Source organism: Curcuma longa, chromosome 12 (genome assembly GCF_044706935.1).
Source record: "Curcuma longa cultivar G26 ecotype Majalengka, Jawa Barat chromosome 12, ITB_CL_G26_1.1, whole genome shotgun sequence".
In the NCBI taxonomy this organism is placed as follows: Eukaryota; Viridiplantae; Streptophyta; class Magnoliopsida; order Zingiberales; family Zingiberaceae; genus Curcuma; species Curcuma longa.
The window spans coordinates 1,907,742-1,934,626 of NC_133872.1; the positions used below are offsets into that span (position 1 = coordinate 1,907,742).

At 40.7% G+C, this 26,885-nt stretch overlaps 4 protein-coding genes, 1 long non-coding RNA gene and 1 pseudogene across 5 annotated transcripts; 4 read left to right on the forward strand and 2 right to left on the reverse strand.

The window, feature by feature from the left end:
- The first annotated feature begins 2,924 nt into the window (after positions 1-2,924).
- On the forward strand, positions 2,925-5,261 carry LOC141842642 (uncharacterized). Its single transcript, XR_012602947.1, has 3 exons — positions 2,925-3,619; positions 3,728-3,916; positions 4,780-5,261. It is a non-coding gene; the product is annotated as an uncharacterized LOC141842642 (long non-coding RNA).
- A 2,532-nt stretch (positions 5,262-7,793) lies between these two features.
- LOC141843411 (uncharacterized) lies at positions 7,794-8,579 on the reverse strand. Its single transcript, XM_074731481.1, has one exon. The coding sequence runs from the start codon at positions 8,577-8,579 to the stop codon at positions 7,794-7,796; it is 786 nt and encodes a 261-aa protein (XP_074587582.1).
- A 2,371-nt stretch (positions 8,580-10,950) lies between these two features.
- LOC141843619 (arabinogalactan protein 20-like) lies at positions 10,951-11,602 on the forward strand. Its single transcript, XM_074731666.1, has 2 exons — positions 10,951-11,088; positions 11,454-11,602. The coding sequence occupies exons 1-2, from the start codon at positions 10,965-10,967 to the stop codon at positions 11,543-11,545; spliced, it is 216 nt and encodes a 71-aa protein (XP_074587767.1). The 5' UTR covers positions 10,951-10,964; the 3' UTR covers positions 11,546-11,602.
- Positions 11,603-14,419: 2,817 nt separating this feature from the next.
- On the forward strand, positions 14,420-16,027 carry LOC141843323 (pathogenesis-related genes transcriptional activator PTI6-like). Its single transcript, XM_074731392.1, has one exon. It carries the CDS (start codon positions 14,712-14,714, stop codon positions 15,522-15,524), a length of 813 nt encoding a protein of 270 aa, XP_074587493.1. The 5' UTR covers positions 14,420-14,711; the 3' UTR covers positions 15,525-16,027.
- A 1,998-nt stretch (positions 16,028-18,025) lies between these two features.
- Positions 18,026-18,882, reverse strand: LOC141843333 (RING-H2 finger protein ATL78-like). Its single transcript, XM_074731409.1, has 2 exons — positions 18,668-18,882; positions 18,026-18,579 (listed from the first exon to the last, which is right to left on the reverse strand). The coding sequence occupies exons 1-2, from the start codon at positions 18,703-18,705 to the stop codon at positions 18,078-18,080; spliced, it is 540 nt and encodes a 179-aa protein (XP_074587510.1). The 5' UTR covers positions 18,706-18,882; the 3' UTR covers positions 18,026-18,077.
- Positions 18,883-21,568: 2,686 nt separating this feature from the next.
- LOC141843413 (receptor protein kinase-like protein At4g34220) lies at positions 21,569-25,320 on the forward strand (annotated as a pseudogene).
- The last annotated feature ends 1,565 nt before the right edge of the window (positions 25,321-26,885 follow it).

Genomic DNA, 26,885 nt, shown 5'->3' on the forward strand with positions numbered 1-26,885 from the left:
GCAGATTTTGTTGCCGATTGAAGCCATCAGTCGTCTGGCCCTGCCAGCAGTCGACTGATGTCGAAGAATTATAAAAGAAGTCTGCTCAAGATCAACTCAAGTATTCTGCCATTCTTTTATTTTTCAGTGCTTCTTCTGAGAACTTGTTGTTCTCTGATTCTTTACTTTCTTCCTCTCCTCCTAAACATTATTTCACATCATTTTGAGGAGAACGAAAAGGTTGTAAAGGTTTCTCCGCCTTCGAGGTTTTCGAGAAGGAGACGATTCATAGTGCAGCGGGTGTGTGCGTGCGTGTGGATCCTTGGATTAGTCACCTCTGCGGAGGTGGATACCAAGTAAACGAACCGGGTTAGCGTTGATCTATTATTTTCTCTATTATATTTTGCTTCCGCTAACACTCTTGCAGAGAAACAATCGAAGAAGATTCGAAAAACGCTATTCACCCCCCTTTAGCGAACCAACTGATCCTAACAGAATCAAGCTAACTAAGCTTACAAGAGACACAGGTTAAGTCCTAGTGATGCTAGGCATGAAGTCTTGGCAGAGTCAAAGTGCACCAGGTGAAGTCTGGGCTGGTCAAGAGGACCACGCCGCAGCAGAAGTCTGGGCTTGGTCAGGAGAACCAAGTTGTAGCAAAAGTCTGGGCTTGGTCAGGAGGACCAAGTTGCAGCGGAAGACTGGGCTGATCAGGAGGATCAGTTGCAGCACAAATCCTGGAGGGTGAAGACAGAGTCGAGCACAAGTCCAACGAGTCAGGAGGACTCTGTTGGCAATCAGATAAATTCTTCCGAGGGGAGTGGGTGAGGACGCGTTCCCGAGCGGAACATTAGGCGTCGGTCTAACCCAGGGTCTCACTGGAGATCCGAAGTTAAGACTCGTAGTTGGTTCGGTGAACCAACTTAATCCTTTACATATTATTTTAGTTAACATCTTTTGCAGGAAGGAAAAATCAGACGAACGTGAACTCCAGACGAAAAACTGACTTTTTGGGTCTGGAGTCGACTCAGATGGGTTCTGGAGTCGACTCCAGCCGAGTCAGCTGGAATCCGGAAGTCAGCGCGTCGATTTTCTGCCAACTCGGTCTGGAGTCGACTCAGGTAAGATTTTGAGTCGACTCAGGGTCAAAACTTATCGCCGCTGACGCCACCGCGACTGGAGTCGACCTAGAAGTCAATCGGAGTCGACTCAGGAAGGATAACGGGCAAAAGAGATAAATATTTATCTGCCGCGTCAGCTAGAGTCGACCCAGATGGGCATCTGAGTCGACTCAGGACAACTATAAAAGGCAATCGCGACCAGCAGCCGAGAGATAACACCTTCTTTGCCTCTGAACTCCGTTCTCGCGACTCCCGAGCCCTCAATCTTCGACGTCGATGCTGCACCTGCTCCAAGCTACTCAATTTCACACCGAGACGCCGAGATCTACCTCCGGGGAGCGACTGCGCAAGCAAAAGTTCGGTAACTAGTCAATATTGTGTTTCAATTACTCCTGAGCTTGTAATCGATTTTTGTATTGAGTTTTTCGATATACTTCCTGCCGAAAAGGGGCAAGTGACTTAGTGGATTGCACAGAGGAAACGGTCAAGGACCGTGGGCCTTGGAGTAGCAGCGTTGCGCTGTGAACCAAGTAAAAACAAACTTGTCTTTTCTTTACCTTGTATTTTATTCTTACGTTTCTACACTCGTATTTTGTATTCACTTCCGTACGTGCTCGTAGTTTTACGAAAATTGAAAAACGTGCAACACGCTATTCACCCCCCCCCTCTAGCGTGTTCTAGCGATCCTACACTTCGCACGTACACGTCGTGGCGAGGAGCTTAAATTTATGCTCCAGATGACATTGCAATGTCTACATGGCACTCGGGTGACGCGTCAAATCGATAACAATTAATTTTGCCATAAATTATTAAAATTAAATTTAGTCAATAAAAATATTAAAAATACTAATTAAATTTTGCCATAAATTATTATAATCTTGGTGAATAAATATTTTAAAATTTTTAATAACAATTAATTTTTGATAAATTATTAGTCAAATTTATTTGGCCAACAAAATTTTAGTTGATAGTTTTTTTTTAAATATTAACGACAGATTATAAAAAGAAAGCGGTTGTGTATAAAAACTTATAAAAGAGTAAGTAAATAATAATAAAAAATATTAAAATAACGATAAAGGAGAAGAAAGATAGAGAAAAAATAAAATTTAAAGAGAAATATTAAATATATTTTTGAAATTTTAAAAGATTTTTAAAAAAAAAAATCAATTTCTAATAAATATAATTAATAAATATTTTTAATTTATTAGATAAATCAAACTTTGACTGATAAATCAAATTTTGATCAATATATTAAAAAAATAAAAATTATTGATCAAACTTTCATTAAAAAATATAAATTATTATTCAAATCTAATTTTGATAGTAAAAAATTAAAATTATGGATCAAATCTAATTTTGACCAGTAAATAATTAAAAACTATAAATCAAACTTAATTTTGATCATTTAAAAATAAAAAATTATCGATCAAATATAATTACAATAAATCAAAACTTAAAAATACCGACTAAAACTAGCAAAATAAAATAAAAATTATCAATCAAATATAATTTAACTAATAAAATTAAAATTATCAACAAAATATAAATCTTAATTAAAATTTATTTTAATTAATAATTTTAAATATTTACCCATCAAACTCTTATATTTATATATATATATATATATATATATATATATATATATATATACAGTTCTGTTCTCCTGGGCGTCAGTTGCTGGGCGTCCCGTGGGCGACATCGACGTGGCCTCCACGTGGCTGGGACCGACCGCGCTCGCGTGGAAAGAAGTAGAACCTCGTCGTCTCCGCGCTTCTTCCTCAAAACCCGATTCTTTCCTCCAAGCCCTAACCCGCCGCGATTCCTTCCTCGCGACCGCTCTCTTCTCCTCTCGCCACCGCCCGCGATCCCCTGGCCGCCGCCCTCCACGGCTCGCCATTCCTCCCCTCGCTCGAATCCTCCTCCTCCACGACTCGCGACCTCTTCCTTCAAACCCTAACCTGCGCTTCTCCCCTCCCCTCTTCTCCCTTCGCCGCCCGCGATCTCCTGCCCGTCAGCCCTGCTCTCTTCCCCTCGGCACCGCCGCCGATCTGGTCGCCCTGCTCTCTTCTCCCCTCGCGCCCGCTGGCACTGCTCGCGGACCGCCGCCGATCTGCTTGCCCCTGCTCGCCTCGAGAACACGAGAAAGAGGATCAGATTTCGAAGAGAAAAAGAGGATTAAGATGGAAAGGTGAGGCCTATTTCCTCCTCTTCGATCATTGAGAGAAAACAAGAACAGGAGGAAGAGGATTCAGATTCAAAGACGAGATTTTTAAGGACGGGGCCGTGTGATCGAGATCGAAGAGAGACGAATCATACACTATTATCTTCCCCATCCAATTGGATTATCATGAATCGTGTGATAGAGGAGATGTGGAACTTAAGGGTTTGGCAAGATAGTCTAATTTTTAGTTGAGCTATTGTGCTTTTTACAGTGTCTTTTAGAAACCATTATTTCAGTTGTATTCGGGGCCATAAAGGAATCGAATCTACATTAGCCCGGGTTTCTAGCATATCCTAGCCAAGTATGTTGCTTTTTTAGAATTATGATTTACTAATTGTTGTTGTCTGTTAATTGTTCTTTCATTTATTAGTAAGATATTTGTAGTTAATAATATGTATAATCACTGCAGGAGCATGATGCCACCTCTCAAGAAAGATTGGAGCGTAAAATGAAAAATGCACCTCTTGAACAAGGAAAATTTAGAATGCTTTCTCGTGAAGAGTGGGATGCAATCCAGGAGGTACGACCTAGAACTCCGTTTGAATCCAAGTTTGCTCGTCCAAATGCACGCATCAGAACAGGAGAGCCAGTAAAGTTGGTATGACCTTCTATCTATAGTTTGCTTTGTTTATTGATTCAGTTTATCTCCAAAATAATTACCCATGTCCCTTAGTTCAGAGTATAAGGGTGTGTATTTATAATTCAAAACTGATTACTCAAATCAATCCAAACTGAAAAAGTTTGTTTCAGTTTTCAATCTAGACAAAATTATTGGTTACAATTTTGACATCCACAAGATTTTTGTGACCATATATAAGCTGTATATATTTGAGTTAGTTGATTATGTTCTCTTATTATTATTGATTTGTTCGGTTCATTATTTATCATAAATCATAAACTACAGATATTTTACTATTATTTTCACTAAAACTTCGCTTAAAAGTATTTTCAATTTTTTATGGATGTATAAAAAAGAATTTGATTTATATAATATATAGTTGTGGGCGTAACACAAATTAAAAGACATAAGACAATTCAAGAAGCACTTGATCATGATCTGATTTATAACTGTACTTGGATAGTAAGCATTTACCTTTAAGAACTGAATCAATTGCAATGATGGCTCCAACTGTATAGAATGGAATATGATGAATCTTTCATTATATATGTGTGTACATGTGTATGTTTAGTTTGGAAGCTTGAATGTTTCATTTTCCTTTCCTTTCCTTTCGGTTTGAAAATTGTCCAATCTTGTCAGTTCGGTACGTGTGATAATTTTCTAATAAATTCAAACTCACTCTTAGTTCAGATCGAATAGTTATGTATATGATACTCCTGTTCATTTTGCTCGAGCAAAGTGGCAGCAGAACAATTTGAATGCTATTTTTTTGTCTTTACTTAACAGATATATCATTGCAAATTCATCTTTAAAAAGGTCGCACAATTCTAATTTGATTGCAGGATGATGTCAAAGATTGGGCCATTGATTTGTTCAGAGATGCCTTCACAAGAGTAGAAGAATGTGTCAAATGAAAGTGAACTCCATGGCTTCACTGCTGCACATCTCAACCCTCAGTTACAAGATAACAATGAACAGAATGAAGCCAGAAAACCACTTGAGGAAGCACAATCTTCATGCTTTGATCCAGAAATAGTCTACAAAGTTGTGATTATGAAGAAACACAGAATTCTAGTCGCAAGCACAACATTTTTTCCTTAAAGAATTCCAAACTTTACTTTTGTGAAATCTATGTACTATAGTGTGGCAATTCTTAGAGAATAAGGGTTTCCAGATAAATAGGTTCTGAATACTTGACATGTGCAGTCGTTTTGTTTTGAATACGACATTTGTACATGTAGAGCATCATTATATTATATGATGTTGTTCACACTAAACTGGTGTATCTCTAAAAATACTGGATGTATACTTGGAAGTTGACAATACTGGGTTATTATAATAGATTGATAACATTATTATATTACCTGAATGTACACTTGGAAGTTGGATCTAAAGGCACATTGCCAAGATTCTTTATTCTCCTTTTCACTTCTTTCTTTGCTTTCCCAGTTGTTTTTCCTTGAATCTTGAAGTTATTTTTCAATCTAATTGACTTTCTCAATTAAAACTTGACATTAAGAACAATTGCACCAATGGAACATACCTGGAGAGTCAAGGCACTGGTATATTTTGTGATCAAGAAATTGGTCAAGTTCACATAATATGCCAAAGAAGAGTTGAACAGGAGGTATAAGATAAACTTGGTGTCCTCTCTAGCAAGTTCCAGTGATACGTTGATCACATTCTTCTCCATTATAATTGTTGCAGGAAGTATTAAAATCACTGCTATAGGAGCCATATACAGAAGGAGATTCATGGAGTTCAATTTTTCCCTTGAATATGAAGCATAACATCAGAACGTTAATTGCATTTTGATTATACAACTATTGTTTTACACTTATGAAGCAGTATGAACATGCGACATGCAGTATTGGAATAAATACAGGGGGAGTTCAAAATTGATCCCTTTAAGTAACAGAGAGAAGTTTATCACAAGCTTCATGAGCTATCTTACATCATAATACCTTCAACACCATCAATTATCTTACATTATAATACCATCATCTATTATCTGATATTAGTTCATGCCTTAAAAGGGTTACAAATTCCACAAACAATGAAGGTAAAAGGAGTCATTGAGCAGTTTCTCCGGAAAGCATTATTGCATCAGAACCCTCACGGACTGCAAAGGCAATGTCTGAGACCTCAGCACGTGTTGGTGTTGGATGGACAATCATGCTTTCAAGCATGTTTGTTGCTACAATAACAGCTTTCCCATGCTCCGGCAAATTCTTATAATCTCTTCCTGCACAAATAAGAATTCAACACAAACACATGGATATCTCTTGGATTCAAAAAGAAAAAGAAGATCAACATTTGTCTTCATTCATTCAATAGCATGATCAAATCATATCAAGCACAGGAGGGTGCAAACATATGCAGCAGAGCATTGTAGACTAATAAAAAGTAAACATCAAATGGACATTTTTTGTTATGGATTTTAGTCATTAACGGACAACCAGTACCTGCAACAGAGGAACTTCTTCAATAGGGAGTTCAGCTCCAAGGTCTCCCCTAGCAACCATAGCCTACAAAATGTACAATAAAATCAAATTTGTCTACTAAGAAAAACGTCAAATGCTTTGAACAAAAAAACTAGTAAAGCTGAACTCCCTATAGCTTTACTCCCTATTGAAGAAATGGTGCTCAGCAGATCAATTCTCTAATTATAAATGTTGTCTAAAGTTTTGATCCCCAAGTGTCTAAAGTTTTGATCTTTTGGGAGCGGAGGAGGAAGCGCCTCATCGTCTTTGTATCTGAATCCTCTTCTTCTCTGTGAAATGAAATCTCATCCTTTTCTGTCAATAATCGAGGGAAAAATCTTTCCAAGAATATGAAGTTTCTGATCTGAAACTTCGATCAGAAGTTTTGAGAGAGGAAAAGGAGGAAAGGCCTCACCTTTCCATCTTAATCCTCTTTTTCTCTTCGAAATCTGATCCTCTTTCTCGTGTTCTCGAGGCGAGCAGGGGCGAGCAGGGGCGAGCAGATCGGCGGCGGTCCGCGAGCAGTGCCAGCGGGCGCGAGGGGAGAAGAGAGCAGGGCGACCAGATCGGCGGCGGTGCCGAGGGGAAGAGAGCAGGGCTGACGGGCAGGAGATCGCGGGCGGCGAAGGGAGAAGAGGGGAGGGGAGAATCGCAGGTTAGGGTTTGAAGGAAGAGGTCGCGAGTCGTGGAGGAGGAGGATTCGAGCGAGGGGAGGAATGGCGAGCCGTGGAGGGCGGCGGCCAGGGGATCGCGGGCGGTGGCGAGAGGAGAAGAGAGCGGTCGCGAGGAAGGAATCGCGGCGGGTTAGGGCTTGGAGGAAAGAATCGGGTTTTGAGGAAGAAGCGCGGAGACGAGCTTTTCTTTCCACGCGAGCGCGGTCGGTCCCAGCCACGTGGAGGCCACGTCGATGTCGCCCACGGGACGCCCAGCAACTGACGCCCAGGAGAACAGAACTATATATATATATATATATATCATCGTTTTGTTTTGTTTTTGCCCAAAACTTAAAACCTAAGAAAAATAAATAAATTAACTATTTTTGTTAAATCAAATCAAGTTTGAAAAAATAGATTAGTTCTGACACCATATGTTCCTCTGTTTAGACAGTGATGGATAACACCAAGAAATTGATGAACTGTGACATATCACAAACCAAACAAAATCAAATTATAACTAAGAATTTACTCATCGATCAAGAAATATCATCCACATTTACATCAAAATGACGATCTTGTCGATCAAACAAACAACCATCGTATATAACGAAGGAGCAGTTAGATTATATAGTAATCTAAAGCAGAACATATATAACTAATAACGATCATCATCAAATCAATGAATGGATGAACTTGAGAAATTTCTTTCCTCAATTGCTATAGATCAAGAAGCCACTCTGCGGCCGGAAGTGAGAATCTGCAGAGGGGACAAGAATGGCTCCGCTTCAGCCACTCCATCAGACACACTTTGTGAAATGGATGACCGCAAGGCATCGCCAAGACCTGACTCATCACCTCGAAGTCGTCGAGGCAGATGGGGCACGTGCTACCTTCTCCCACAGTTGCCATCTGGAGCCCCTCCACCGCCGCTACGGACGCCGGCCCCGGCCCTCTGCCGAACTGGATGTCGTCGATATCGTCGTCGCCTCCGAAAAAATATTCATAGGTCTCCGGAGGAATAAAGTAGCGAAGCCGGCTGGCAGAAGCGGAAGGAGTGATGGGGATTTCAACGATGGAGAAGAACTCCATAAAGACCAACTCTGTGATCGGAAATAGGTCGAGCACTGCGTAGGTGTATCTGCAGAAAGCCTCAGCGAGAAGGTCGAGGTCGGCAGGGCGCACGCGATTCGCCGCGACGTGGGAGAACATCAGCTGCGTCTGCTCCTCCCAGGTGGGCCCATGGTTGATGCAGTAGAAGGGCGGGGAGATGGTGAAATGGGCGTGCTCGGCGGCGGCGGCGTCGACGTCGGAAGAAGAAATCCTCCGGCGGCAAAAGTGCGAGATCAATTGGGGCGGCATCATGTTTTGGTCACCCTCCAAGATCCGTACCACCACCCGCGCCTCAATGCGAAGAATAACGCCGCCTGCCTCGACTGCCCACCCAGGAATCACCGCCGACGGGGCGGTGCTATCTGCGTTGGTGCTCCACGCTAGATGATCCATGAAGAAGAAGGAAAAGAAGAGAAGAGATGGTGGAAAGCTCTGAAACAAGTGACGGAGGATCGAGTTATCGGCGGCCTTGTGCGATATATAGAGAGCTTTAATGTCACGTGACGAAATCAAATGAAATCTACTGAATTCAGATTGGGGTTGGATTCCTGTCTTCCGTATAATTAGGAATAGACAGCTGTTAAATGACATCAGTTTAACAGATGTGTTATAATTACCGTTATCTAGCTAGTTGTTTACAGTTCCAATCTTTGGCAAAAATGGTAAGAAATGAAGAGGGAGATAAAAATCAATCATCCTTCTTTAAGAAAAAGTAAAACAAGCCATTCCATTCGTAGGTAAAAAATTTAAAACATAAAAAAAGTTTCATTAAATATTTTGTGTCATGTCGACAGAAGATTTAGTTCATAATAAATCCATCAACCTCTATGACATCTACTTTGTCCAGCTTTCCTGAAGAATTAACCATATGACAAGATTTTATACATCAGTCACCATTTTTTTTATCTCAAGTGATAAATTATATACAATAAACTTTTTTTTCTTGTGAACTCTGGATCATCCAAGTTTCTTTCAAATTTTTTTCCTCTCGGAATATACAAAATGCACATGCAGTGTTTGTAGGCATTCATGAAATATACAAAGCAAAACAGCACAAAATAATTTCATAATAATGAGAATAACTAAACACAAACAATGAAAATAAGCGTGGCCAAAACTTTATGCCATGGATAAATTAAAATTTTCTCAAGTGTCAATCTCCGTTATGCTGTGAAAAATATTTTCATGAAATTAAGCATTGCCACCTTGAACAGGTTAATTAGTGATCAACGTCTCTGGACTCGGCATCAGCCTGCTGTCCGCAATCGATTCTGAAAATAAAACTAGTTTATTGGTTAAAAATAAAACTAGTTTAACGCAAGATAAATATCTAGTTCTGAAAAATAGTTTGTTATTGATATTTCCGTAATTATGGGGGTACTTGCATGATTAATTCCTAATTTCTAGTGCACTTTCATTCTAGTTTCCATTAATCTTGCATATTAAATTTCACTAACACTTGTGATATAATTTTCAATTTAAAAAAAAACTAAATTAGTTTTATGTTGTTAGGATGATATTAAATTTTATAAGATTTTTCTCACATATTTGACACAAGTTAAATTTAGTGAACATCACTTAATTAAGTTGGTTGAGTGAGCAAGTAAATTGCATGGTGCCGCTAACTTGGATGGACTAACTCACTTGCCTGGTTAGATCGACCAATTTGAATGCACACGCCATCTTGAATTAATTGACCCACTAGTCAATTTGGACCAATCAACCAACTTAAACTAATCTAACCTAGTCGAACCATTTGACTCACTGACCTAATTATTAGATCGACCGTATATATGAGTCAACTCCATTAATTGATTGAATTGTTCTAACCTAACAGGCTCGATTTAATTGAACTCATTAACAAACTATATCAGATTAGTATGATTGTCTTGTGATCGACTTAATTGACAAATTCATTCTAATGTGATCATGTGATTGTCTTGTGATCGGCCTATCATGTGAACTGATCTAGCCCAACAAACCCATGCAATTCGGTAAACACTCACATCTACATGGGTCAATCATCTTGATAGTCCAACCATGTCAACCCATTTCAACAAAATGTGAAATTCGTCACTCAACGGCGCACACGGTCGATCCCACAATTATCTATAAAGAGGTAAATCAAGAAACTGCAGTTGATCATAACGGAATAAGACATTGTCTCAATCATATCAACCCATGCATCAACCTATTGATGTGTCCATTTTGCAAAATTGACCCAAAGGATGGGTGATCCATTCAACACATCTAACCAACCCGTATAATTCATTTAACTCGTTCAGTCCAATCAACAGATCCAACCACCTAGAGCGCCTAATTAACTTGATCAACCAGTCTAGACTAACTAGTTAGTTTGGTTCAACATGATTTGCTCATCTAATTTGACATATCTATGCAATCTAACTGAACTAATCTAGCTTTTAATTTGAGTGTTTAATATTTTTTAAATTAGTGCATTTATTATTATAAAATTATTTATTCATTTTGATAATTTTTTTTATTTATTTATAAGTTTTATAAAAAAAAATATTATTGATAAATATAATTAGAAGCTCAGCGACGGTGGAGCGTGCCTTCCTCACACGACGCCCTCCCTACCAGCTATTTTGATTCCGACATCGCTATAAAAAACCCGCGCGTCGAGGTGACCTTGAGCCGCATTGCCTGCCTCCTCCGCCTTCTCTCTGCTCATCCGAGTGGAGGAGAAGAGGAGAAGAGAGAGATCCAAAGGTTTGGTTTCGTTCCGGCGGTTCTCTCTCGATCCATTTTTGCTCGATGGCAGCGATCTCCAGGGTTCCTCTCCCTCTCCTCCTGGCGGCCTGCTTGATTCTTGCCGAGGCGCTTGTCTTTCCAGTCGTCGCTCAGGCCCAGGCTCCTGCCCCCTCGCCTACGAGCGATGGTGATTTAATTTGATCACTTTCTTTCGATTTTGCTTTTCTTTCATCACGTTTAATTAATTGTGATCCTAAAGCTCCGATCTGTTAGGGTTTTGTTTTTGTGCGCTTTTGGCTGACAGTTTTGTATGCTTTCCTGTTGTAACATCTTGGTGTTTTCGACATTAATTGATGTCTAGATTAAGCTCAACTTGATTTTTTTTTTCACCCCTTCAGTTTCTTGTGTTTTTCGATCCGTTCTCATCGATGAGGAAAGTAAAGTTTCCATCTTTTGTTAGAACACTACCTAGAATTACATTTATTTCTCACTGCATTGCAAAATTCTTCATTCTTTTCCTTTCCCATCCCGCGAATGGATTATATTGCGCAGGGACATCGATTGACCAGGGAATTGCTTACGTGCTCATGCTGCTGGCTCTGGTGCTGACCTACCTGATCCACCCCTTGGATGCCTCCTCTTAATTCCCACAAGCTCTTCTAAGCCTCTACCGATCGAGAACATTCATTGGCTTGTGAATTGTGAAGGGGATTGGGTGTCAAGTCTGTTTTTTTGTACCTAGGCTATATATGTGCATTCATGTATGAGATTTGTAGTGCTTGAGGAACGAACAATCCTGTTGTCTGATCTCAACTTTTATTGTTGATGCCGCTGCTTTATGGGCTTTCTCTTCCTATCGCAAGCTTCACTGTTCTTCAAACGTTATTGCAAATGAATAAGAAAAGGGAAATTTTGAGTTTGATTAATGATTTCCTCAGCTGGGCCTCAGTTTTAGATATTGTTAACTCCCCAAGTATCATAACTGCAGTTGTCTCTTCGGAATTAAATTCATGTCTCTATGCCTTCCTTTTCATCACGATTTCAAAGTAAATGTACCTCTAATTATTGGGAGTCTCCAAGCTTTTCTACATTAATCCAGTACTCTTTATACATAAAAAATCGACAATTTCATTTTAATAATTTTATTATATTAAAAAAATTTTTATCTAATTATTTAAATTTTATTAAAATTATTTTTAAATAATCAAAATAATTTTAGAATAATTGTGACATCTACTTAAAATTATTATAGTTCAAAATCTTTATATCAATGTTATTATATTAAAATATTTTTTTTATTTATTTAAATGTCATTACAATCATTTTAAATGGATCAAAATCATTTTAAAATATTTATAATAGTTAACCGATTACTATTACTATAATATTACAATAATATTATATTAGATGCTTTATATTGTAATAATTATAAATAACTGTATATATTATAATAGTTAATCATAATTGCTGCTACAGTAATAATAAAATAAAAATATTTTTGAAATAAAATATCTGATTTTTTTTTAAAGACGATTTGAACACACTTTGTCCCATCTGTTTCCACCAACCAAAACGAGGAAAACCAGGAGACCAAAAAGACGTGTAACACGAGCATGCTCCACAGTGACAGCCAAAGCAGACTCCCCACTCGAGCTCACTTAAGAGATCTCTGTCAGTGTGTTTTGTAGTATACCTAGAAGACAAAATGTACAGCTCAGAAGCAAGCTTACATGTTTATAGGCATTGCACCCACTTGCAGGCTGAGCATTTTGGCGACGGCAGAATGACAGACAGGTCGCCGGAGCAGGCAAGGTAACTTACTATAGCTCAACAAATTTAGTTTAAAAAAAAATGATAAATCCCAGTCAGTCTCATGAACTCAATCCCTGAGGGTGGCCGATCCGGTCCCACAGAAGTTTCCCACCGACCACCAGAATAAATCGGAAAGCGCATACGACGGCCAATCCAAATGTCCAACATCCTTTGATTGCGTTCTCCTACAAATACGCGTAGCTGGGGATCGAACCGTGGGTCCCTGGGTCATAATCCGGATGTCCTACCGTTGCACCGCCCCGGGGACAACAAATTTAGCTTCAAGAAGGATTCCCTTGCGAAACAGGGATCTAATTTTAGATATTGTATGCCACTTAGATTGAATTGTGATTCTAAGCCAATGAATAAAAAACATATATAGACAGAAGGGATGATATATATCCTGATCTAAAATCTCTAATTAATTTCTCCAACATGGATTAGCCATCTTCTTCTTAATGTTGCCATGTTTGCCTTTGTGGTGATTCGGCAGGTCATTAGAGTCGACTACAATACCCCAAATTCTCTCTGTAGGTCACAGAGTTATCTCTAATGGCTTGACATGATTTTTTTTCTCAGTGCATTAAAAATCATTTTTCTTTAATATATATCCTAGAAAAGGACAACAAAATGAAAAAAAAAAAAAAGTTCACTAGACTTGCAAAATGGTTCAAGCAAAAGAAAAAGATTGTTTTCGCCCGGATATAACAACCTCTTCTGATCCCCAACTTTTGTAAAATTCTACTAACAATTAATTGCAAGATGTGGACAACCAATATTTATTAATTTCGAATCCACCTTACCGTATTTCATTTGCTCTTGTCTTCGTGACATATATAGCACCCACTCGACACACTGCTGTTATTTACTTTCGGCTCGTGACACAACTCAAGGCCAGGGGCCTTGGCTTGGTATGGAAGAAAATATTCCATTTTTTTTAAAATGTCCATTTTGATTTTTGATCAAAAAGACATCCCATCCTACTGTTTAATTGTATACAATTATCCTTTCAATAATAAAATATTATTTTATTTATTAAAAAAAGGAACGCGTCCTTTTAGTTTTTATCATTTTTATTAATTAATATTTTCGTTCCCACTTTCCCTAATTTTCATAATAATTGCTGATTTTTGCTGTCCGTCGGAAGTCGGAACGCAGTCCATTTCAAATCAGGTGTTTAGTTTTTTTTTTTTTTTGCGGTTTATTATAATTGGTAATGATGATACGATTTGCGACTATTTGACTGCAGTAAGTACGATGTAGTCGCACTCCGTGATCGATGAATTGAATTAAGTTGATCTCCAATAATTAGGCAGAAGGGCAAATGATTAATTAATTGATACGACAATATCTTCTTCCTACGTGTCGCACGCACGTCAACGATGAATCCAATTGAGATGTCGACAAGGTTGACCGGTGTAGCCTGTTGTACACCATCACATTCCCATCGGACGGTCTCATCCGATCGTCGGGGCTGTCGGGCGGAGGACCACGCATCGCAACCGAACCTGTCGCATCACCGCGCCCGTGAAGATGGCCGCCGAGGAGACGAGATCGTGGCCGTGCGTTGTGGTGCGCCGACGCGTGGAAGGTAGATGAGCTGGTCGTTAAGGAGTTCCAGGGTTTAAAATGGACAAAAGCTGAAGCGTGGGTAAATGGATCAAAAATGGACAAAAGACCATCCGATTCATCTCTTTCAATCTCACTCTCGATTTGGGTTTCAGCCTCATCCTAAGCTTTTCATCTCGTTTCAGTGATTTGCAGGTTGGGAAATGGTGGAAGGAGGTGACGGATTGAATCCTAAGCTTTTCATCTCGTTTCAGTGATTTGCAGGTTGAGAAATGGTGGAAGGAGGTGACGGATTGGGTTTCAGCTAAATCCTAAGCTTTTCATCTCGTTTCAGTGATTTGCAGGTTGGGAAATGGTGGAAGGAGGTGACGGAAAGGTGCCTCTTTCTCGCTAGCTGAATGCTCTGGCTGCAGAGTCGTAGAGAGGGAGATGATTCCGGCGGACGGTTCTGGACGGATCGACGTTATGTTCTCCGATCATGTCGTTTCGACGAAGAAGACTGCCCCGGCGGGAAGTGGGAGGAGGAGGGTCATCCGTGTGTTCTTCGTCGATGCCGAGGCCACCGACTCCTCGTCGAGCGACGAGGAGCACGGTGGCCTTCGGCGCCGGGTGAAGCGCCACGTGCGCGAGATCCGGATGGAGGGGGCGGCGCCCACACAGCGGAGGAGGAGGAGGAAGGTGAAGGCGGAGAAGAGGCCGGGAGAGGCGGGAGAGCAGGAGAGGCGGTTCCGAGGGGTGCGGCGGAGGCCGTGGGGCCGCTGGGCGGCGGAGATCCGGGACCCGAATCAGAGGAAGAGGGTGTGGCTCGGGACATTCGACACCGCCGAGGAGGCGGCGGCGGCGTACGACGAGGCCGCCGTGAGGCTGAAGGGGACGACGGTGACAAACTTCCCAGAGAGGGCGACCTCGCCTCTACCCAAAAATGACTGCGCCGCCGCCGACGAGGCCGCCGTGAGGCTGAAGGGGACGAAGGCGGCGACAAACTTCCCAGAGAGGGCGACCTCGCCTCTACCCAAAAATGACTGCGCCGCCGCCGCCGACGGCTCGCGGTCTTCTCCTACGTCGGTGCTCCAGTACGGGAAGGACTGGGCAGCGCCAGTCGAATTCCCCGACTTCGGATTAGAGGAATTGGGATGGCAGGCGCCGCCTTTCTCGCTGGCAGACTCGTACTATCGCTACTGGGCGAGTCCGAGAGTGCGTGACTTGGAGTTCGGTGACTTGGACCCGGAGGATTTCTGCTAACAAGCGTAGTTTTTTCCCCTTTTTTTCTTTCTTTTCCTTTTTTTATTTTTATTTTTATTTATTTTCGGCGTGGGAAATTGAGGGATAATGGAGCAATTTTGATGTGGAGAATGAGAATGGTGTGGAAGAGAAAGTAGCAAGCGGCTGTTCTGCAAATGCACGATTGAGAAAGAAGAGTTTTTTTTTTTTGGGCCTTTTCTTTAATTAATTTTGTTTATGCAGATATACGTTTTTTTTATTAATGCTTTTTCATTATAATTTGGAATTGGGAATGCCACGTAAGACAAATATCATGATTATCTATGGGAAAGGATGGCGACTTTGGAACATGGATCGGAATTAATTGATTGATTGAGAGGGGAAATTGTTTTTTTAATAAGAAGAATGTGGGTTTTGGATGTGCTTGTATGGTAATTTTCTACTGAATGTAAATGTATAAATACACTCTAAAAAGTAGCAAGCTTTACGGCAACTAAAGCCTGCTAAATCATTGTCAAAGTTCACCCAACACTTTGCACTGTAGCATTATAAAACTTAGTCAAGTAGAGCAAAGCCCGTAAAAAAAGTAATTAAATCAAAGTAAAAAAAAAAATAGAGAGAGTCCAAACTGACCAATATTTTCTTGATTTGGTTTGTTTAACTGTGCCACAATCGGTTTGCTCAAGCCATGATCCGAGTGTGAAAAACAGGGAGGGGAATGCAAGCATGCAAAGCAAGGCGTGCTCAATTGCAGCAGCAGCAGCGCTCAGTGCACTCGCTGAGCAAATCATGTGAGTGGGACCAAACACGGTCGGTTTCTCTCACACTTGTTTCAGCACCCACTACACGGAAAAGCTATGCATTCACAAGATTACGAGAAGCTCCCACCATGCATCAAATCAAACTAATCTGTACGACTCCCTAGATTTTAGATTCTGGACCACATCAGTACATTAGTAATACGCTTAAGGTTCATCTTTTCTTTCACTGCGAACTGCCTTCTTTTCCATGTTCTAGGTAAACAAAAAAACTTTCAATGTCTTCTTATGATCTCAGATTGATAAAAATCTCAAAACGCATTTACAGATCAGAGACAGCAGCATCGAATTGATATGTAATTTTTCTGAATGAATTCTAGAAGAGAATCAACGAGTATGGTTGAAATACTTGAATTTTAAGATGTAACGCGACTTTATTCCCACTAAAACTTTTTCAGGGAGCATGCCTCGTGTCCTAGACTAGTAATGGTCTTTTGATGTCTAATCCTCGGTATCCATTATCCAGTTCGAACCAACAAATCCAACAGAATTCTAACAGACCATATATAGAGCCTCGGTTTTATAATCTCTGATGACTCTACTAAAAGAACACTAACACAAGAGTTTTGTTATCATTGCAAAGTGAATCAAATGAATATTAAGCCAAAAAAATTCTGACTGAAGGGATTCAGTTGATCAGTTTCTAATGCAATTCAGCTCAGCTCCTTCTGAAACAAATACAAAATCAATTTGATGAAGCTCATACTGACTTTCAGGATGTAATGGTTGAAGGCTACTACTTTACTAATGTTTCAATTCTCAAACAACTACTGACTTACACAAAGAAGGCATTCACTTTGTCTTTAGTGAATCCGAACTGATATATAACCACAGTTCGAAGAGTAGGAAAAAATGATCAGACTGAACCTTGTGGTATGCAACTACAGAATTTAATAGTTGAAAGGAAACAGAAGTCACAACTCACAAGAGACAAGTATCGGCAAATCTTGTGCTTTGCAACTAGTTCCAAAAGTTACGCCATAAAAAGCTAGACTGCATTCATGACAAATTCTCGGGAAAGCTTCAACAATATAATCAGGCTTCAGCAATTTAATAAGCCTGATCATGAACAGGCTTCTAAATTGGTGGCTTCTGGTGAATATGATCTCTCTACACGCATAAGCAAACAAGTGCAACAAAGCCAAATTTTTTTTGTATGTTTATCTCATTAAAGCATCCATAGACTTTACTGATTTCCTTTTAACTGGCAAAGGTACCAACTAGGTGGTTATAACCACTGATACTAATAGATTTCTGAAGCTCCATCCACTTGAACATTTAATTAGTTTATAAAACCTAAAGATATTGAGGGTATTATGATTCAATGCAATTTAATTAATATTCGACATATAGGGATATTCGACAGTAGTAGTTCATTTTATCCAGGAAGAAAGAATGAAATTTCTAAGGCAAAAAAAAACATCTTTAACGACAGCGAACCTTCTTATATGATCCCTAGAAATTATCTATTGCCATAAAAACAGAAGGAATAGTTACTGGATAAAGGAATCAGCGAATGTTTTATAGGAAAGAAGGTTTGATGGAACCAGGGAGAGTTCTTGATCCCTCTACCAAAGATCCCATCACGGACGGAAATGGACGAGCTTTACACTGCTGTTCATAGATAAAGCAGCGGAAAACTGACATAGTAGCAATCTGCTCAGGTAAAACACCTTAATTCTGGATGAAATAGGCGTAGAAATATGAGACGAACAACTTAAAAAGGTAATAAGTGATAATGAATAACATCCATCATCTACATGAACAAATTTGATCGATAGGCAGTGTTTAATTGGCTTGTCGTGTCCGCTGCCGGTGGCCTGCTGCCGTCCTCGAGCAAGGACTGCCGGCAAGTGGGACAGGACGAGTGCGAAGACAGCCACTCATCGATGCATCCGACGTGGAAGCCATGGTGACACCGGGGGAGCACCCGGACCTCCTCGCCTTCGGCGAACTCCGCCAAGCAGATCGGACACTCCGTCGCCAGGACGCCGGCGCCCGGCCCGTAAACTGCCACAGGAAGCCGGCGAAGCGCCTGCTTCTTGAGCCCGGAAGTTGCTGCCGACCTCGTCGCCGATTCCTCCGGCATCTCGAACGCCAACCGCCGCCCCCACTGTACCGCGCACCGCACCACGGAGTTCAGCCCGAGAGCGATTATCAGCGCGCAGACCAGAGCCGCAAGGATGATGATCATGCTTCCGTCCATGCCGCCGTCGAGGGCCGTGGTCCTATTGACCGCCGGGCGCGCGCCGACAAGCCTGCGTATACCGATCAAAATGTCAACTTTGGATGAAATCTGCGAGCTTTGCCATGAAATAAAGCGATCTGGAGCATCAAAACCGAAACTTTTGATTGTATGCGCCCTTTTGGAGGTTCTTGCTCATCGCTCAGCCAAAAATCATCGGGAATAGTAATTTTGCAAGGAATCTGAAGAGGGTGGGGACATTTGAAGGGACATCTTTTTGGTTTATTCACCACAATCGGGGAATAACAAGCGAAATCACTCAGCTTCTGAGTGGATTTGAGCTCATAATTTCAATGGATTGAATGAACAGGGAGGAAGCAGGGGAACCCAGAAAGGATGGTTAAGATAATATCTGAGAATAATATAATCATAGATATTCCACCAAATCATAGTTTTCTTTTATGGGAATTCACCAAATTCCAATTAAAAAAGAGCACCCAAAAATCCCTTGCATAAGTTTTCGTGTTTCCCGTGATAGAAACTTCTGAAGGTTCATCCAACTCCATTTTATATCCTCAATCTGATCTTTTTTTTAACTCGATCCTTTTTTTATTTCCCCATCCTTTGTCTGGTGGTACGCCTGTGTTTTCTTAGTTTTCTTGTTTATAAAATTGCACACCACCTTGCAATAGATTGCCACTTAAAATTGTGGTCACAAAATATAATATTTTACACACCTAAAAGTTTATAAAAATTTTATTGCATCTTATTTTATATTTTATAACATCTTAATTGGTGTTTTTATAATATCTTGGCTAATTATATCTTTTTTTAAACAAATATAAAACAATTATTTTTTTTCAAGAAATAATTGACAAAAGAAATTATTTGACAAAAGCTTGCGGATAAATTAGTATTTTACATGATTTAATGTAAAATATTGTAACTTATCTATATTTAATAAAATTTATAATTTAAATATTTGAAGGCACAAGTCATACATTCAGTTTTCAAGAATCATTAAAAGGGATATTTTTTTTAATCAAAATGGCATTCTAAAGTCTAGACAGAAATTATTTGTTTTTTAAATTACCCATATAAGATTGATTTAATATAAATAAGTTACGTAATTTGATCCGTACAAAAATTATATTAGAATACATTTTAACCTAATAAAATAAAAAATAATCATGCACTAAAAATATGGTAAATTTTAAATATAAAAAAAAAATTTGATAATACAAAATATTTATGTCTATAAAAATAAAAATATAGATATAAAGTTGAATTCATATAGAAATAATTTATTTTTAATAAAATAATTGCAATCGTAAAACATTAAAGAAGTTAAATCTAAATTTATAAAGATTATTTTACAATTAACTGTCTGATTAACAAATAATTTTTTATTTTTATAAAATAAAAAATAATTATATTTATTATACTTTTATAAACCATTATATAACTAAGAAATAAATTTAATTTGAAGCACTTCTAATAAAAAAAATTAGAAATCAACTTATGCATATTCAGAAGTATCTATATATTCATGATTTAAATTCTAATCTTTTTATTTATTTTATTACTTTATTATATTCTTGGGGATTGTTTGATCTTTTTCATTTTAGCTCATCGTTTTTTTGACTCTCCCCGAGTTTGCTCAAATGCTTAATCTTTGATTTTAATTACTCGACTCCTAGAATGGTGGCATGCAATTCTTCTTCTGGAAGGATTCCCCAAGAACAGGTCCACTAGCAAAAATCCTAAAATTGCCAAATATGCAATGGACAAAACATGGAATTAAGTGGCAAGCAGCCCATCTGTAGGTATATATTTCTCTAGTGTTTGTCAGGACCGCTGCTGTTTAAGATGCCTAGTCGTCTTCTTCGGATTTGTATGGATAAAGCAGAGTAAAGATCACGCCGTGTTCCTTAAACTACAAAAACAATATGAGGATCACATCAGTTCCAATGGTGTGCTGGAAAAATAGATACTTCATGTGCTTCGCAGTCCCTGCCATAATAGATACCGTAGACCTGACGTGACCTCGAGATTTCACGGTTTGAAAAGTGTTGTAGTTTGGAAATGCCCCTTTTGAGAGCATTTCCGGAAAGATTTTATGACTTGATAAGTGTTATAGTTTGGGAACATTTCCTTTGAGAGCATCCTTGAAAATACTTCACTGCTTAGGAAGTGTTATAACTTAAAGACTTCCCATTTGAAATCATCCCCGGAAAGATTTCATAGCTTGGAAAGTGTTTGGGAACATTCCCGTAAAGTTTGCAGTATTGCAGTTTGGGAACATCTCCTTTGTGAACATCTTTCAAAAAGATTGAAGTGTTGCAGCTTACGAACATCGTCAAAAAGACTAGAACATTGCGGCTTAAGAACATCCCTAGAAGGATTTTACGACTTGGGAAGTTCACAACTTAGGAAGTGTACGGCTTGGGAAGTGCACTGCTTGGAAAGTGTTTTATTTTTGGAACATCCCCATTGGGAATATCCCCTGAAAGACATAGCGGCTAATCTGCTCAGAAAAAAAAATTGAGGTCTACTCGCTCAAACAAATACCAACTAAGGTACCTCCTCAAGAGAACTTACCAAATCCCTCTTATTATAACTAACAGACTATGCAGAAGCATCTCCACTCAAGAACTTACTTAGCACGCCATCTAGGAGGCGAGAACATCCTTGTTTGGGATTATCTCCCTTGGACTTCAGCCTCTCCGTTTATTTCATATAATCATTCTTGTTAATGATTCCCTAACTAGCAGTTTGATAGGTGATAGTGTCCTAAGTAAGGCTATAGCAAGAATTGACTAGAGGAGGATGACGTCATCCGACCAATTCTACTAGACCCATATGTAGAAGAAGGGGATGATGTCAATGATATTAACATCGGACTAGGCACACATCAAATCTTATATGGTGAGGAGAGGTCAGTCGTAGACCCTCACTTGTATATGTCAAGGATGTTAGACGTTGCCCTGGACAAAAGGAGATGACATCCCTATCTCCTCTTCTTCTTCTGTAAAAAGGTGAAATCCGTCACCTTAACGGCGATGACATCCCTATCTCCGCCCATACACAAGGTTGACTTCAGCCCATAAATGTGCCGGCAACCGAAGCATGGGAGAGTCCACGTGGAGCTTGACTTCGGCTCTATGTAATGAGAAGGATGTCTACTGAGAGAAGGGGACTGTCAATCGATAAACTAGCCTTTCATTGTGTATAGCCTCAAGTCAATCAAAATAGTAATTGATTCGGTCACCTATTATTTTTTTCTTTTTCTTTTTATCCTAATCAAAATCCTTTTGGTTTCTTTTTCAACTTAAATTCTTCTTTAAAGAAGACATTATTTCTTTTAATCTCATTCTGACTTAATCATCGGAGGAGTCACGCTAACAATGTTAGTCCCCTATTGACGGATGTTGATTCATAGATTAGGAACTAGCTCAGGTGCAGAAGATCGAAGACTCTATGATCGAATCCTAAGGTGTTGCGGGCAAGTGATAGGTCTAGAGCAGACCGTTGATCTCTTTTTTTCGACTAACACTAGCTTGCTTGACGTTGATCTTTTTTTTTTTTCAGCGCATGGGATATAATATGAATTTTCAAAATTCTTTAAAAAATTTAACACACCAATTCACAAGCTCCAAAGAGAGATCAAGTAAGACAATCGAACCTATGGAGAATATATATGCGGAATGAAGCATACAATAAAGATGCAGTGTGATTAAAGCGAAGCTATGGAATTTGTTCAATCATAGCATCAATAAAATTATTCTTATGATCATATCTAAGTACAAAAGGACATGTGTGACTGAAGGAGACAGCACTCCAAAGTCCAAATCTTTAGTATCACTTTCCGTTCATAAAAATTTAAAATAAAATAAAATTGTTAGGTATTGGCAGAGCAATCTAAACGATAATGATGATGATATCATAACGTCATATGCTTATGGAGTGAAATTATGAGCTTATTGAAGCGATTCCTACAGAGGAAAACAGTAAAAAGGCAAGTGAGAAAAAGATCAAAAGAAATAAATGAAAACGAAAAGGAGAGTTCGAATCTCTCGTTTACTTTACATGAAATTTGAAGGGGCAAAAAATAAAAAAAAATCTTCTTTCTTTCAATTGTTTCCACTTAACGAGCTGATGTCTACCTAAAGAACAATTCAAACACCATTTTTATATTCAAATTTCATCTAATATCTTGGCATTAGAGTTTTTAAAACTTTAAAAAGATTTATAACGATCCTTTCATATCAGAAAACTTTTTTTTGAGAAAAAAAAATCCCAGTTAGAAGTACTCCGAATGGACTAGCTGAGCTTATTTTACATGTGAATCTGAGCATAGCGAGTTCAAGTACTCCGTTCTCAGACGCCCTGCTCCTGGAATGGAGTCGTCTGCATGAGATTCCCGGACGCAGCTGCTTTCAATTGGAGTCCCCCTGCTAATGGCGGCGGCGGCCGCCACAACGTGGAGGTTTCCATGGCTTCTAGAGTCATCAGCCTGGTCCTGCCTAACTCCCAGCTATTGGGCTCCGTCCCCGCAGAGCTCGGCTTAGTCGAACACCTCCGCTATCTGGACCTCTCCTGTAACATGCTTAACGGCACACTCCCGCTCGCCCTCTTCGACGCGTCCGAGCTCCGCGTGCTTTCGCTGGCCAACAACACCATCTCCGGCGAGCTCCCAGACTTCGACGAGTTCACCAACAGCAGCAGCCTCCAGGTGCTCAATCTCTCCGACAACGCGTTGACTGGTAGGTTGCCGTCGAAGCTCTCGCGGCTGCCGAACCTCACCGTCGCCTCCCTCTTCAACAACTACCTCTCCGGAGAGCTTCCTGTCGGCGGGTTCAAGCGGCTACAGTATTTGGACCTCAGTTCCAACCTCATCAATGGCTCCCTGCCGACGGAACTCAGCGGGGCGAGGCTCCGTTACTTGAACCTGTCTTACAACCGGCTTTCTGGCTCAATCCCGGCGGATCTGGGGGCGAGAATTCCAGCCAATGCCACGGTGGATCTCTCGTTCAACAATCTCACGGGAGTGATACCAAACGGCGGTGCTTTCGGCTCTGAGAAACCGATGGCTTTTGCTGGGAAACCTAGCCTCTGCGGCAGGCCGCTCAGGAACCCGTGCACCATCCCTTCCTCTCTCTCCAGCGCTCCTCCCAATACCTCTAGCTTGACCCTGCAACCGCCTAAATCTCCCCCCGCCTTTGCAGCATTCCCCAAGAATCCGGACGGAACGACTCCCGATACTGCCGGGCGGAGCACGGCCGGCCGTGGATCGCTTCGACCGTTGGCGGTTATCCTGATCACCGTCGGAGACTTGGTTGGCATTGCGATCCTCTCCGCATTATTCTTGTACGTATACCATGTGAAGAAGAGGAAGAGACAAAAACAACAAGAAGAACTACAGCAGAATGATGGGGGAAGCAACTGGTTGAAGAAAGAACGGCAACCGCCGCCTCCAGCGGCCACAGCAGCAGCCGACGCTAGCGAGTGCAATGTGATCAAGTCATTATCTTGTTGTTTGAGGAAGAAAAGCGACGACGGAGGCGACACCGAGGAGACATCAGAGTTGTCGGAGTCACAAGCGACGGAGGCGGAAGAGGAAGACGCAGCGACCAAGAGCGCGAAGGAGGGGGAGGACGGCAAATCCAACCATCTGCAGCAGAAGGAGCAACATGCAAAGGCTACTCTCGTCATTGTGGACGGCGCAACCATCCTGGAAATGGAGACTCTGTTTAAGGCCTCGGCTTACATCCTCGGGGCAAGCGCGTCGAGCATCGTGTACAAGGCGGTGCTCGCCGACGGCACCGCCTTGGCTGTGCGTCGGATCGGGGAGAGCAGCCTCGTCAACAAGTACAAGGAATTCGATGCGCAGGTCCGCAGCATCGCCAAATTTCGACATCCAAATCTCCTTCGTCTCCGGGGATTCTACTGGGGCTCCGACGAGAAGCTTCTCATCCACGACTACGCAACCAATGGCAGCCTCGCCAACATCACATTTAGCAGTACGCCACTTTTTCTTTTTCCCCTTTCTATGAAACGAAATCAAAATTCTAAAAATGTTTGCACAAACGCGAAATTGCAGAGAAGCTCGGTTCGTCGGCGTTACATCTGAGTTGGGAAACGCGTCTTCGGATCGCAAGAGGCGTTGCGAGGGGGCTCGCTTATCTTCACGACAAGAAGACCTTGCACGGCAATGTCAAACCCAGTAACATTCTCCTGGATTCCGACATGGAAGCCAAGATAGGAGATTTCGGCCTCGATCGAGTGATTGCCGGCGCTGGCCCATCAACCCGGCAGTTCGGGAGCAAACGCTCCACGCACTCCTCAATCAGCTTACCGGATCTGTCGGCGTCTGCCGGAGCCAGTCCGTCCGCTGGCGGCGCGTCCTCCGCGTCGAGGTTCGCTCCGCCACCATACCATCCGCCGGAGTCGCTGAAGAACCTGAAGGCCAGCGTGAAGTGGGACGTGTGCGCCTTCGGGAGGGTGTCGCTGGAGCTGATCGCGGGGCGGGCTTTCGGAGCTGGAGCTCTGCCGCTTGAACTCTGGCTTCGTCGCGGAGGAACGGCACCGGGCGGTGAGGATGTCGGACGCCGCCATACGAGGCGAGGTGGAGGGCAAGGAGGAGGTGTTATTAGGGTGCTTCAAGCTAGGGTTTGCTTGCTGCGCCACGGCGCCGCAGAGGAGGCCTTCGATGAAGGATGCAGTGCAGGTGCTGGAAAATCTGTGCTTCAGCTCTCGTTCTTCTTCGTCTGCCACTGCCACTCACTTGACCTCTTCGTCCCTGGACAACTAAAAATGCCCTCTCACAGAAGAAAATTGTAACGATCTCTGAACACATCTCGAAAGAAGATATCAATACTTCATGGATCATGGATGATAATAAAATCAATATCTGTTTTAAGACAATGAACACATTTCAGTGTAGATCACCACCTTATGCCAAACAAAATCAAACGAAAAGAAATGGAAGAAGGCACAAAACTTAATCAGAATGAACACTTCAATGCAGATCGCCACCCTCACGAATCAAATAAAACATTAACTTGCTTAATTAATGGCCCAACACCACCAATTCCTGGTCGAACTCGAATCCCTCATCTGCGTCTTCATCGGCGGCGGGCTCCGCCACCACGACGGCCGACGGCGCCACCCCTTGGCCCACCTGCGCAGCCTCGAGAACCATCCTCGCCGGCAGCGGTCGGGCGTCCGCGGGGACGATGCTCGATTCCGTGAAAACCACGCAGATGATCAGAGCGAGGACGGCCACCACTTTGAGGGAGGCGGCCATTCTCGACACTGATTTCGTTCGTTCGTCGGAATTATTAATTAGTTGGAGGAAGGGACGAGGAAGGGAGGGAAGAGGTGGATGATATTTAAAGGGAAGATGACTACAAGGCTAATGGTTATTTTTGGACTTGGGGCATGTCTTTCTTCCTTCTTTTGGGCACTCAATGAACGGTGGAAATTTATATTTTGACCATGTCTTAACTATTTAATTATATCTCAACATGAAATTAATCCACGTTTTTACAATGCAATTAAAAATCATATCACTTTCGGACCTATCTGACATCACTACTAGTAATCAAGAGAGGATTAGTGGATGAAGGCTTAAGCTTACAGTCAAAGTAAAAACATAAATATTAGATGAAATGAGTACTAATTTAACTCCATCCATTACTGGTAAAGCATTTATTGCATTAAAAAAATTAGCTAAATTAATTTTCTTTAATAAAAGAAAAAATATCAAATTAAATAGGTGTGTATCTCATTCTAATTTGTAAAGATATTTGAGTTGTATAACATATATAAAGAGACACCACTGTCATTCGGTCATTAATGATACACAATTACTAAAGTATTGTTTTTAAACAAAACTTCTAATTTAGTTTTGAGAAGTACTTATTTTGTTCGTATCATACTCAAACTAGAAAGTGATGATGATGAACGTATGTGCACTTTAGCAAGTCATATGTAATGATTAAAACTTATTTTAATATCTACAAAAGGATAGAAAAACACACAATTAATGCGATAATAATCCTTTTATTTTCTTCCTTTCCACTTGATTTTGGCATATACAATTGTCAAATAAATATGAAGAAGATTATGTATATTTTAATAAAAAAAATAGAATTCATCATTCAACGGTCTCACACGATCGATCTATTTCGTCAAGATTTAATCTTTATCTATTTAATAATTCTATTATATCATAATCAACTCAATTATATTTCAGAAACAAAAAATTATATTATGGAATTGAGATATTCACTCCCATTCCACTAGCAAAAGCTTGATGGGAGAATAATCTGTCTTCTTAACCAATTACAATGCAACTGCAAGCATCGATCTATT